This window comes from Antechinus flavipes, chromosome 1 (genome assembly GCF_016432865.1).
Source record: "Antechinus flavipes isolate AdamAnt ecotype Samford, QLD, Australia chromosome 1, AdamAnt_v2, whole genome shotgun sequence".
Taxonomy (NCBI): domain Eukaryota; kingdom Metazoa; phylum Chordata; class Mammalia; order Dasyuromorphia; family Dasyuridae; genus Antechinus; species Antechinus flavipes.
Window position 1 is genome coordinate 578,294,265 of NC_067398.1, and position 12,249 is coordinate 578,306,513.

Consider the following 12,249-nt stretch of genomic DNA (forward strand, 5'->3'; position numbering starts at 1 on the left):
CTAGTATGAAACATGACATTTCTCATGTCAGCCAACATTTAACCATTCATAGTTACAGAAGATTCAAACAATGATGATGAGTTAAAACTCCTTTTAAAAAAAAAAATCAAAATATTCATTTTAGACAGCTATTTTTCCATCTTCACTTTCAGATATTTTTTCATGTATTAACTTTCATATTATGGCAATGTGGTGAAATTCAACATTTATTTTTTAATGAAACATTTATTAAGGATCTATATGCTAGGGCACTGTTATATACTGGGGATATAATCAAAAATAAAAGATTCCAAGCACTGAAAGGCTTCCATTCTATTGGATGAAACAACACATACACACATAAAGTCCCACTAGATATGGTTTAATAGCTCTTCTCCCTTTTTTGGCTACAATCCTTAAAAAGTCTATTTAATAATAATAATATAATAGATAATAAGTTTGAACTTCCTTTCCTCTCATTCATCTTTTAACTCTCGACAATCTGATTTCTGACCTCATCCATCTTTCCAACAAAACTGCTTTTTCCAAAATTATCAATAATCTTTTAAATACCTAATCAAATGACTTTTTCTTAGTCTTCATCATTCTTGACGTTAAGGTAGCTAGGTAATGTAGCCCCGAGTTTAAATGTAAAATGTGTGACCCTGAGCAAGTGACAACTTCTTTCTCAACTGTAAAATAGAGCACTTACTTCATGATTGTGAGGATCAAAATGAAATTATGGCTATAAATGTGCTAAGCACAATGCCTACCATATAGCTTCATAAAGACTTGTTCCTCATCCCTTTTCTTTTCCTTCCCCCTTCTTGACTTCTGTGGCCTTTAATCACTCTTTTCACCCTGAAACTCCTTTCTTTCTAAGTTTTCAAGACACTGCTCCTTCTAAGTCTCTTTTGCTGGATCTTTGTCCAAGTCACACTCACTAATGATAGGTGTCCCCAAAGCTCTATCCTGGGCCCTCTTCTTTTCTTCAATTGTTATTTCTATACAAATGATTTTCCAATGTACTCAGGGGCCCCAACTTTTCTTCCAAATTTCCAATCTCACATCTCCAATTGCCAATCTCTGGACATTTAAAACCAGATAGCTCATAAACATCTTTAATTCAACATATCCATTATTTTTCTCCTTAAACCCTACCCTATACAAAATACATAGTTGTGTACATGGTATCTCCCCCATATGCTCTTCAAGAACAGGAACTAGTTGTTTTTTGCTCTTTAACATTTAACACAGAGTCAGGAATGTAGTAGATGTTTAATAAATGTTTGCTGACTGACAGAAAGTAAATAAAAAGATATTCAAATAGCTATAAAATAATTTCCAGAGAAATCATTATCACCTACTCACTAGAATCTGCGACTGTGGGGGAAAATCAAAAATTGTTTTTTTGTAGAAGGTGGCACTTGAGTTGGGAGTTGAAGGCAGCAAACAACCTACACAACAGTATAAGAGACATGGGAAATGGGATATCATTTACAAGAAACAAGGAATGATTACTTTAGCTGGATCCTAGTGTGAAGAGTATGCCTGTAAAGATAGGTGAAGTCAGAATGTAAGGAGCTTTGAACACCCATCATGGGACTTTACTTTTTTTTTTTTTTTGGAGGCAAAAGAAACCTCTGGAGTTTTTTGTTCAAGAGAGTTAAAAGGGAGAAAGCTTGTGCTTTACGAGCAGATGATGACCAAAATTCCAACAGTCCAAAAGAAAAGTAAAATAAGGTTTCAAAGTTCCAGAAATTAATATCCATACCACATGTTGAAAAATAGATAAATGCCAGCATTCAGTTTTTAACAATAATGAACAAGGCTTAGAACAAGGTAAAGATAAACTCAAGTTCTCTTCCAAAATATACAGTAGTCCCTTCTATAATTCTAGACTAATTTTTTAAAAACTCAGTGCCTCAGATTGTTCTACCATTAAGCAAGGCACTTTAATACTGTATCTACTCATCCAACAAGGGTGTTCATAATTCTGAGAAAATATGAGTAATTACCAAAATAATGAAGAAACCAGAAAGAAAAGCAATTTTAAAAATAAACAAGCTACACTCAGAAAATCCTGGTTTGTAGTTAGAACATTAGAACTGGTATCAGGAAGACCTGAGGTTCAAAATATGGCTATGGGACCCTGAGCAAGTCACTTAACTCTGCCTAAGTTACTTATCTGTAAAATGAGCTGGAAAAGGAAATGGCAAACCTCTCCAGTATCATTATCAAGAACTCAAAAATGGGATAACAAAGAGTTGGACTGAACAAATGTTTTTTATTGTCATGGGAATTTTCACTCAACTTTAATATTTTCAAGTACAAGAAAACAGTACTGACCAAAGATTAAATAAATATTATTTTTCTGAATTTCAAAACATTTTCCTCTTGGAAATATCATTTGAAGATCAAATATTTAGAATTAAGAATTCTATATAAGATTTCTTAGAAAGACAATCTTAGTTTGTTCTATATGGACTATGTACTTGAAAACAGTTAAGAGCACAAATAATTACTTTATGTATAGGAAAAACTTGACATTCACAGGATAAGAGTCTCTTAAATTAGAGAAATCTAAAAATACTAGTTCCTCCTCTGGATCTTGTTATTTTCTTCTTTCTTTCCTCCATTCCAGTTAACTCATCTACAAGGTATATTAGAACTAGCTTCAGAAAAAGTAAAAAGAAAATTATTGCTCCTACAACTTTTCCTCTTCCACTTTCTTTCTACATCTAATCCTTGGATACTCATAAAGAAAATAGGGGTGTGTGTGTGTGTGTGTGTGTGTGTGTGTTTGTGTGTGTACAGGCGCGTGTGCACACACACACCCTCTTCCCTAATCTATCTCCCCAACATATAAAAGGAAAAGAGATTAAAACAGGGAAATACTGGACTGATAAAACTACACTAGTAATATAAAAATTATACTAAGATGCACTTACACTAAAAAAAAAGCTAAAAGTTCATGGCCCTCCAAAATAGTTCCAACTTTTAAACTAATTTTCTGGAACATAAATTCAATGTTGTATAATAGTATCCAATCTTACATAACCTTTTCTCTTCCCCACTCACCTTTGTAGCAAGTATCTATGCCTTCCCAATTCAATTCACCTAATTATCACTAAAAATCAGGGAAAACCTAGCACCATCATGCTGCTCAAGGAGATAAAGGGGAAAGGTATCTTAACACAAACATTCAAAATCATAAAATGTGATACAAAACAACCAACAGGGTTTCCATCTTTTAGTTATGAATTATTAGCACCATTTTATTTAACTATAGGAACCTTCTTTGCTCAAAATCTTTTGCATAAAAACTAATTTTTCCAACTTTATCAGAAATCTATCTTTTCTCATTTACCAATTTTTTACCTCCTTTGTTTTTCCTGTGTTCTACTGTATTACCATGTATTTTAAACACAAAGAAAAATGCAACACTTCCAAAACATATGTGTGTACTTTAAAATTATTCAACTGTTTTGAGTATCAAATTATTTTCCAAAAATTGCTTTAAAAAATTGTGAAGGTCTCAAGTTTTTAATGAAAATCCCTGAATTAGAGCCTCAATTAGTGAGATATAAAGTGTTACCTTTTTAAGTGAAAGAATCCATAATCATGTTCTGCAAGAAACATCATAGTTCTGACACATGTCATTAGGCAGTTGTAACTATTCTCAGAATTGGCTACTGTTTCCAGTAGACAGTCACAGATCAAGACCATCAATTCCTTGTTTGGTAAAGAATTGGACAATTGTTCCAGTTCTGAAAGTGATCCTTCTGAAGAACTTGGCAAAATAAGTGCTATGTCCTAAGGGAGAAGTCAATGATGAGGAAAAAATGCTTTAAAAAATACTTTTACTTTGTCTTTTAAATAATTTCACACATTGACTAACAATCCTAGTAAATCTTTCATTAAAATTTTGTTTTTACTTTTCCAACTGAAGTACATACTCACCTGAATATAAATAAGCAAAAATCAAAGTTACTTTACCATCTTTTAAATAAATGTTAACTATTTAAAAATTAACAAACCTTAATTATTAGCTATGGCTAAAGAATATAACTACTTCAAAAGAAAATTTTAACATTTTAAAAATCTATAACTCATTTAACAAAGATGTTTTCTTTATATTTGAGCTCTATTACAAAAATTAAACTCCTTTGCACATGGCATTTTTCAAATCTGCCAATGATAACAAATGTAATAATATATTAATATTATATTTTACGTAGGTAATAAAAGGACTGAGAACAACATAAAGGAACAAGCAATTAAGAACTTTAACAAGCAAGATTATTTTCAATTCCCCAGTTCTAGGTTTTGAAGACTTTTTGCCTACACAATTGCAACAGATTCCTATTGATCTCTCTGCATCCAGTGTCTTCCCCTCTCTAACCCATCTTTCATAAAGATGCCACAGTATTATTTCAAAGGCACAGGTCTGACAGCGTAACTCCCTGCTCAAAAAGTTCTAGCAGCCCACTGTCTTTGCCTATAGGATTGAATACAGATATCTCTATTTAGAATTTAAAGCCCTTCACAATTTGACTCCAATCTACTGTTCCAAGTCTATTAAACATTGCTCTACTTCTTGCACTCTACAATTCAGTCAAAATTCTGCATTTATTTATTAAATACTCAAATGTGCACTATTGTGCAAATATAACATGTCAGTATTTTATTTTTGTCAGCAGTTGAACAAATGAAAAAGCATTTATCAAGCTTTTACTATATGCGAAGCACTATGCAACATGCTGGGGATAATAATTAAAAGGGGAGAATTCTTCAAAAAGATAACACACATAGAGAGAGGAGATGGTCACTTTCATTCCAATGGTAATGGTAATGACAGGAAATTTATTTGATAATTCTTTCCAAAGAAAAAAGAAGATTAGAAGAAATTAACAAGGCAGACTGGGCCCTGTGACAAGTCCCACTCCAGTAATGTTGCCTTCTGGGGAAGGAGGACAGGGAGCAAAGGTACAGGAAACTAAGGCACATAACCATAGTAAGAACAGTGACTTAAGAAAAGGGACTGAAATAGATAACAATAGCTAGAAAAAAATTAGATCATTTGGTTCACTGAATTAAATTCCAAGAATTATCCAGTGCCCTGGATGCTCAGTGACAAGGTCACCAAGTAAGGACACTGGGGAGGAAGGAAGGCAACCCACTCTGGTCTAATTAAATTCACTTTAGGAAAAGATAACTCAGTGCTTATACTGAGGAAATTCTGGGGAAGAAGAACACAAGCCCAAACTTAAAGTTCATTGGGAGATAAACAATTTAACACAACTAAGTGAACACAATAACTTAAGAAGAAAAAGAAGGAACACCAACTAACAAGAGATGACACCTAAGACACATAAAGAGGTTAGGTCTAACGTTCTAAGGTGAGAAAGGAAGGCAACAGTCTCTGAAGGAGGTTCTGAGGTAAGATAGAAAGCTGAACTCAGGAAATTACATATAAGCAAATCTGCCCAAAATGTAGAATATGTGAAGAAAGAACTTAAAGCCCTTCAGAATTTGGTTCCAGTTTATTTTTTCTGATTTTTAAGTACTAAACTAATGAGTTTGTATTCTCCCTCAGATCAAGAGATAAGGAGATCGATATAGAGTGCCAAGGAATATTCTTGAACAAGGGAATAATACAATCAGATTTTTGTTTTAGGAAATAAAACAAAAACCCTCAAACTATTGCCCTCTTTAAGCCTTGAAAACTTGAAACCAAAAAAGTTTGGCTCAGAAGAATATAAAAGAAAGTAGGACCAAGAAATAAGGACAATTGGGGTCAGGGCTATACTTTCAACTGATTAAACATCACAAATCAACATAATCAACACAAATCTTCACTAAAATCCATTATGTAAAGTAAAAAGTAAATCAACTCCAAATAAATTTTACTCAGGTCTCTTTTATAAAGGAAAATATCATTCCAAGAGTTCTTTTTTTTCATTGACTCCTAAAGATTACAAAATTAAGGTTTGTTGAAGTAGAAACACAAAGAAATTTCAAAAAATATGGGATTACACAAAGAGTGCAATGCTACAACACCACATCTCCCTACCAGGTAACAAGTACGTTCTTGAAAATTTCTGGGCAAAGAGATATCAAATGATCAAAGTCACAGAGGTTATATGAATTATATTATATGGAAGTAAACTGGAAGCCACTGCAGAATAAAGCCAGACATCTTTACATTTTTAACCAGGGTGATCTGGAATATAGTCAACCTAAAACCTGAAGATTTTTAAAAACTGTCCTGGGGTGGGGGGAGGGGGGAGAGAGGGAGGAATACAAAGAGGGGAAGAACTATCCTAAAAACTACAAAACTCAGAGAAAACCCATTGTTAACATAATCAAAAGGAAAATGAGCACTTTGTCCACAACTATCATCTAGAAATCTATTACAGCAGAAGAGCCCTCCAACAAAGAAACAAAGATCTGTAAAGTAGCAAAATGTCAGTACTGCAACTTAACCTTTTACAACCTCTGAATTGGTTGAGATGATCAATGAAAAACAGGGGTCTGCAAAGGTGTTGCTCCTCAAGAGGAAGAATAATCTAAAAGATGTCACCTGTCCAACTAGAAATACATAAATTGAGAGAAACTTATATATGGCCTATATTTTTAAAGTAGTATATAAAACAATTATATAAGTACCTGATCACAGAGAGACTGCAAAATGGACATGACATATTCAACACACTGCTGATGAATGACACTCTCTCCAGTTGATCGAAGAGCTAACAATTCCTGGAAAATCTCTGCATATCGTTCATCACCTTTAATAGTTCCATTTATCAGATGCAAAATAGCCAATTTGCAAGCTTTGTGTGAAGCCAGGGCATCAAGAAGAGCCAGAAGTCTGGTTGTTTGACTTGTATACTGTTTTTCTTTATCTTCTGAATTGCTGAAATAAAAGTAATAAACTTAATGAAAAATAATTCTGTCTTCTGACATTTAAATTATTCATATTCTGTAATTCAATCCATTTTTCCTTAATTTTTAAAAAACCAAGGCAACTTCTAATGAAATTCTAAAACACACAATACATACACATTGTCTTATTTAACAATTTAAAGATACTAGAATTCTAATAAAAATCAAGATTGATTTAGCTTTACTTAATAGATGAATAACTGAAATTTTTCAAGTTAAAATGACTTAAAGGAACATCCTATTTAAAGGATTCTTCAAATAAATTGTTGAAATAAAATGAATATTTATTTTACCTAGTCACTAATTTGTCTAGTCCTTCAAGTCTGATTTTTAATATAATAGATGTTCTTAGAGTACTCCTTATATGTATGGACAATTAAAAAATTATAAATGTATTTTTAAATAATCAGGGTGTTGCTTTTATTTGTCTTTTAAATAATCTAAAGATTTAAAAACACACACACACACACACACACACACACACACACACACACACACACACACACACTCTACTTCCTTTAAAGCATTAGGTAACAATTATTTTTGCAGATGAAATACTGAAATCAAAGTTCACATCACAAGATTATAAATTTAAAGCTGCATCTTAGATGCAGTCTGAAGCTCTTATTTCACTTCACAATTATAAAAATTGGGCTAGACAAAAGGACAAAAAAACAAGTAATAAGTGGCAGAGCAGGGATTCAAACCCAAGTCCTATTAAGTCCAAATCAGAGCACTTCTTACTGTATCACATAATCCTTTTGAGATTTTTATGAATTCTGAAGCCAAATTTCCAAATTATAAGTTAAGAATGTAATCAAAATGTCCACACTATATTCTATTAAATAAAATGCAGGAAATGGAAAAAATATCTTCCAAAAAAGAATAAAATGAAAATACCTTTGCATGTCTTCTACAATCAAGTCCAAGACAGTTCTCATGATTAGAAGTGCAGTTGGTGAAGCAAGGTCACATAATTGAACACAAATGCGCCGCAACATGTGCTGAATTGGCAGGCAAGTTGTGCCAGAGAAAGAACGAACTATTTCTTGGAGCAGCTTTGCCTGGACGTGGAGATGCATACTCCACAGTTTGCGAGTGTTGAGTGCCACTGATATATCATGTGGCTCAATAACCTGTTAAGAAAGTATATATGTGTGTATATGTGTATGAACTTTCTTTATATTTATAATTACTGACCAAAAAATAATTTTCAGGAAACACTACTACACCAATCTGTTTCTGCAGGAAAATTTTTACTATAGTTAAAATTTTAAAAGAATTTCCTATTACACGGTCTAAACATTTGCTTGATTTCAACTGAATTGGCAAGATATTTTAACTCTCAGTTAAATAGTCATTAGAACAAATTTCATTAAGAGAAGTAACAGTCAGATGCCAAATTCTAACACAATTTAAAAGGAAACAATACTTTAAAAAAAAAAAATGCCACACACACCAGAAGAGCACAAGTTAATTCCAGTATAATAATAAAATTGATTTTTAACAAAAATTGACTAAAATATTATGTCCACCAGACAAATCACAGCGCCCAACTTGCATCAGTTTTTACAAGTTTCACCCTCCTCCAGTTATTATCTTCAGGGCTTTTTTTTTTTTTTTTTTTTTTGGGGGGGGGGGGGGAGGGTGGGGATGGGGGTGTCCATAACCAAGATCATGGATTTTTAAGTGATACTGAAGTCATTTATAAAGATGCAAGTGATATGGAAGTGATACCTGAGTTGTTTGCATGGGCAATGGAAGGGGCAGGAGCTCTGAAAGCAGAATGAGTCCAGAAAAAAATCCTTCAGGAACTCTCAAGACTGAAGAAAGAACTTCTTTTAACATTAAAGACCAAGTATTATTGGCTAAAGTCTCTTCCGAAATTGTAAGTTTTTCATTAACTCCCTGTGTAAAAGTCAGTAAGATATCAATGATGTCATTCTGAATCTTCTGCTCATCACTATCCAGACGACCTGAGAGAGGGATAGAGCACAGTAGCATGTGTAAAGTAACAAGGGCTGAAGGAACACGCATGTCTTTAAACTCAAAGGATCCACCCCTGAGAAGCTCCGTTAACATGGTTTTAAGAAGAGTGAGTGTGCAGCGGGCCATGGAAATGGTAGTAACTCGATGAAGAGTAGTCCCCATGTTGACATGGAGTCTCCAAGGCTGCGTAAGAATATTGTTCAGTTTTTGCAGAACACGAATAAAGGTGTCCATTCCTTCAGCAGAAAAAAGCTGAATAACTGCAAGGTTCCACTTCAGATCTTTCTGTTGACCTTCATAAAGGAAAAACAGAAAACTCAAATTAGTTACACATAAAAGAAACAATTACAGAGTTTATAGATTTCATTTAATAAGAAAAATTTAATTATAATATAAAATCTACTTAAAGGTATAATGACTAATACTATACCTTCAACAGGAGGTGGTGGGCACGCTATATTACAGAGGACACGTAATGCAGTTGGTAGACCAACTCCTTCTGGGGTCATCAAGTTATCAATATTCTTTTTAAAAAACAAGAGTTATAAGAGATTTTAATATACTTTATGTTCTAATTTACATCAGGTCAAGAAAAAACGAGGTAATGCATTAGTAAAACTGAATATAGTCTTTGTTAAAATATACACATATTTTAAATATAAGTTTCAAGATACTGATTGAGTAAACTTAAAATAGAGGCATTTATACACAGAGATTTTTAATAATCTATTTTATCTCTATTGTGAACTATCTTAAAGAATAAGATGGATAAAATGAACATAAGTGTAGCAAATTCAGTGACTAAGGGTGTAAGTTTTAATTTTTAAAAAGTTAAAAGATCAAAATGCACAGGAAAGCCAACATATCTATAGCTTGTTGATTTGTGGTTTCAAATATTCAAAAATTCTCTCTGCCTTATAATAAAAGTTTGTTTTTTCCTGAGTTTTACAGAGTCTATAATAACTAAGGAAAATAAGGAAGCAAGAGTAGAAAGTATGAATCTGGATCAATCTATTAATAAGTATTTATTAAGCCCACACTATGTACCAGATACAGAACTAAATGAGAGATACAAAGACAAATGCAAAATAGTCCCTACCTTCAAAAAGTTAGTCAAATGACAAGACAATAAGTGTGTGTATATGTGTATGTGTATGTATGTGTGCCTGTGTGTACATATGTATGTGTACTTGTATGTACATGTACTGTGTATACGTGTGTATTATGTGTATTGCATGTGTATGCGTGTTGTCCACATGTGTTTATAAAATATATACAAATATATAATTTTAAAGGGAAAGATTAATAGCTATAGAAAATAAGGGTAGTTTTCCAAAAAGATGACCAATTTCAAAGGAAACCTTGGTTATGAGGAGATTGGAATGTGATAAGAGTATATCAGAAATAGAAAGCCCCCAATGTAAATTCACAAAGATAGCAAATGAATCATGTTTGAAGAATACCAAAGTAGGCCAATCTATGATATATACAAGGTGAGCATTAGGAAAATCCCAAAAAAATATGACAAACTACTTGCTTTTTATAATGAAACACCAGTTAATTATCCAAAATTAAGTAACAAATATATAAAATGCAAGAATTCACATGGGTATAAAATTGTTAACATTATTGTCAGAATTGCCAGAAATCAATGACAAAATGAATTAGCTCTTAACCTGACTGTCACAATCAGATCTTTGAAGTATAATATAAACTAAAGTTTTTATATTAAGAAATGGGTAAGGTAAATGTTTCAAAATTACAAAGAACAAGCATAATATCAAAGAAAATATATGAATCACCTCCCCTACTCCTTTGTAGAGTTGGGAAGTCAATTAGCATGAAACATTGCATATATTTTCAGATTTCCTTCATGCATTGATCACTTTTGCTGATTTTTTCCCTCTTCTTCCTCTTTTTCTTTTTTTTTTCCTTAAAAAAAAATTCTTAGTTATATGGGATGGCTTTCTGGGAAAGAAGAGGAGTGAGATACAGATGGAATTTTGACAATATAAAAACAAAAGCTATCAATAAAAATTCTTTTAAAAAAGAATTAAATTTAACTTGAACTTGAAATTAATCCATGAAGAGTAACAGGAAATGGAGATTAGATTTGTGATTTCATTGTCATAGGGAACTTCAGAACAAAAAAATTCCCTCGTTGTTGTTGTTGTTGTTGTTGAGTCATTCCAGTCATATCTGAATTTTCATGACCCCATTTGGGGTTTTCTTGGCAAAGATACTGGAGTGATTTGCCAGTTCCTTCTCCACTTCATCTTATTGACAAGGAAACTGAGACAAACAGGGTTAAGTGACTTGCTCAGGGTCACACCTCTCTGAGTATCTGAGGCCAGATTTGAATAGGAAGATGAGGATTCCTGACTACATGCTCAGCACTCTACCCATTGTGCCAATCCAGCTTCCCTCACTCCCTCTAAAAACAGTTAATGCAGGTAGCAACTTTCAAGTTTTAGAGAGTTGTCTGGGAGACTGAAAGGTTAAGTAATTTGGCCGCTGTCAACCTGTCCCAGGCAACAGGTATAAGAATAGAATTTGAACTCAGCTCTTCGTGGCTCTAAGACCAATCCTCTACTTATATGCCACTATAAACAATAACATGTTATGCTGCTAAAGCAGTGAGGCAGCACAGTAGACAGAATACTGAGTCTAGCGTAAAGAAGACCCAAGTTCAAATCAAACTTTTGACATTTAACTAGCTATGTGATTGTGGGCAAGTCATTTAAACTCTGCTTGCCTCAATTTCCTCAACTAGAACTAATAACAACTCCTTAGACTTATAAAGGTAATATTTCTCAAGTGCTTAGCATAATGTCTGTAACACTGCAAACACTTAATGAATGCTTGTTAATTTAACTTTTTACTTTTGGTTTTTCAAAGTACTTGCAAAAATATTTTTCATTTGCTCCTCATAATAATCCTCAAATTTAAAAATTAATAATAATTGCAATAATGACAAGATTATAGCAGTGAGACTACAAAGTCAATCAAAAACTGAATTCAGAATCAGAAAAATCTAGGTTTACATCTCGGTTGACCCCAACAGGCTCTGTGACTCTGACAAACACACAACTTCTGAAGGGACACTGACAATCAAGACTAAATAGCAGAACAGGCTCTTATTATAAGAATAAACAGCTCTTCACCTGAAGCTCCCAATATCAATGTAATCAAATATCTAATTTGGGGGGAAAGGGGGAGAGAAGAACATACAAACCCAAAACAAAAACATTAACATCATTTACACTGTGCTTTTAGATTTTTAAAAAGCTTGACATATTTTATAAATATGATCTTCACAAAAGTTCACAA

At 32.9% G+C, this 12,249-nt stretch overlaps 1 protein-coding gene across 3 annotated transcripts in view; it reads right to left on the reverse strand.

The window, feature by feature from the left end:
* Positions 1-12,249, reverse strand: part of VIRMA (vir like m6A methyltransferase associated) — an 83,607-nt gene that overhangs the window by 10,784 nt on the left and 60,574 nt on the right. For all 3 annotated transcript variants that reach the window (XM_051970848.1, XM_051970846.1, XM_051970847.1), the window contains exons 12-16: positions 9,350-9,443; positions 8,668-9,212; positions 7,831-8,066; positions 6,652-6,901; positions 3,578-3,795 (exon numbers count right to left, since the gene is read on the reverse strand). In XM_051970848.1, the coding sequence (XP_051826808.1) occupies positions 3,578-3,795; positions 6,652-6,901; positions 7,831-8,066; positions 8,668-9,212; positions 9,350-9,443 (1,343 nt within the window). The remainder of the gene's footprint in view (positions 1-3,577; positions 3,796-6,651; positions 6,902-7,830; positions 8,067-8,667; positions 9,213-9,349; positions 9,444-12,249) is intronic.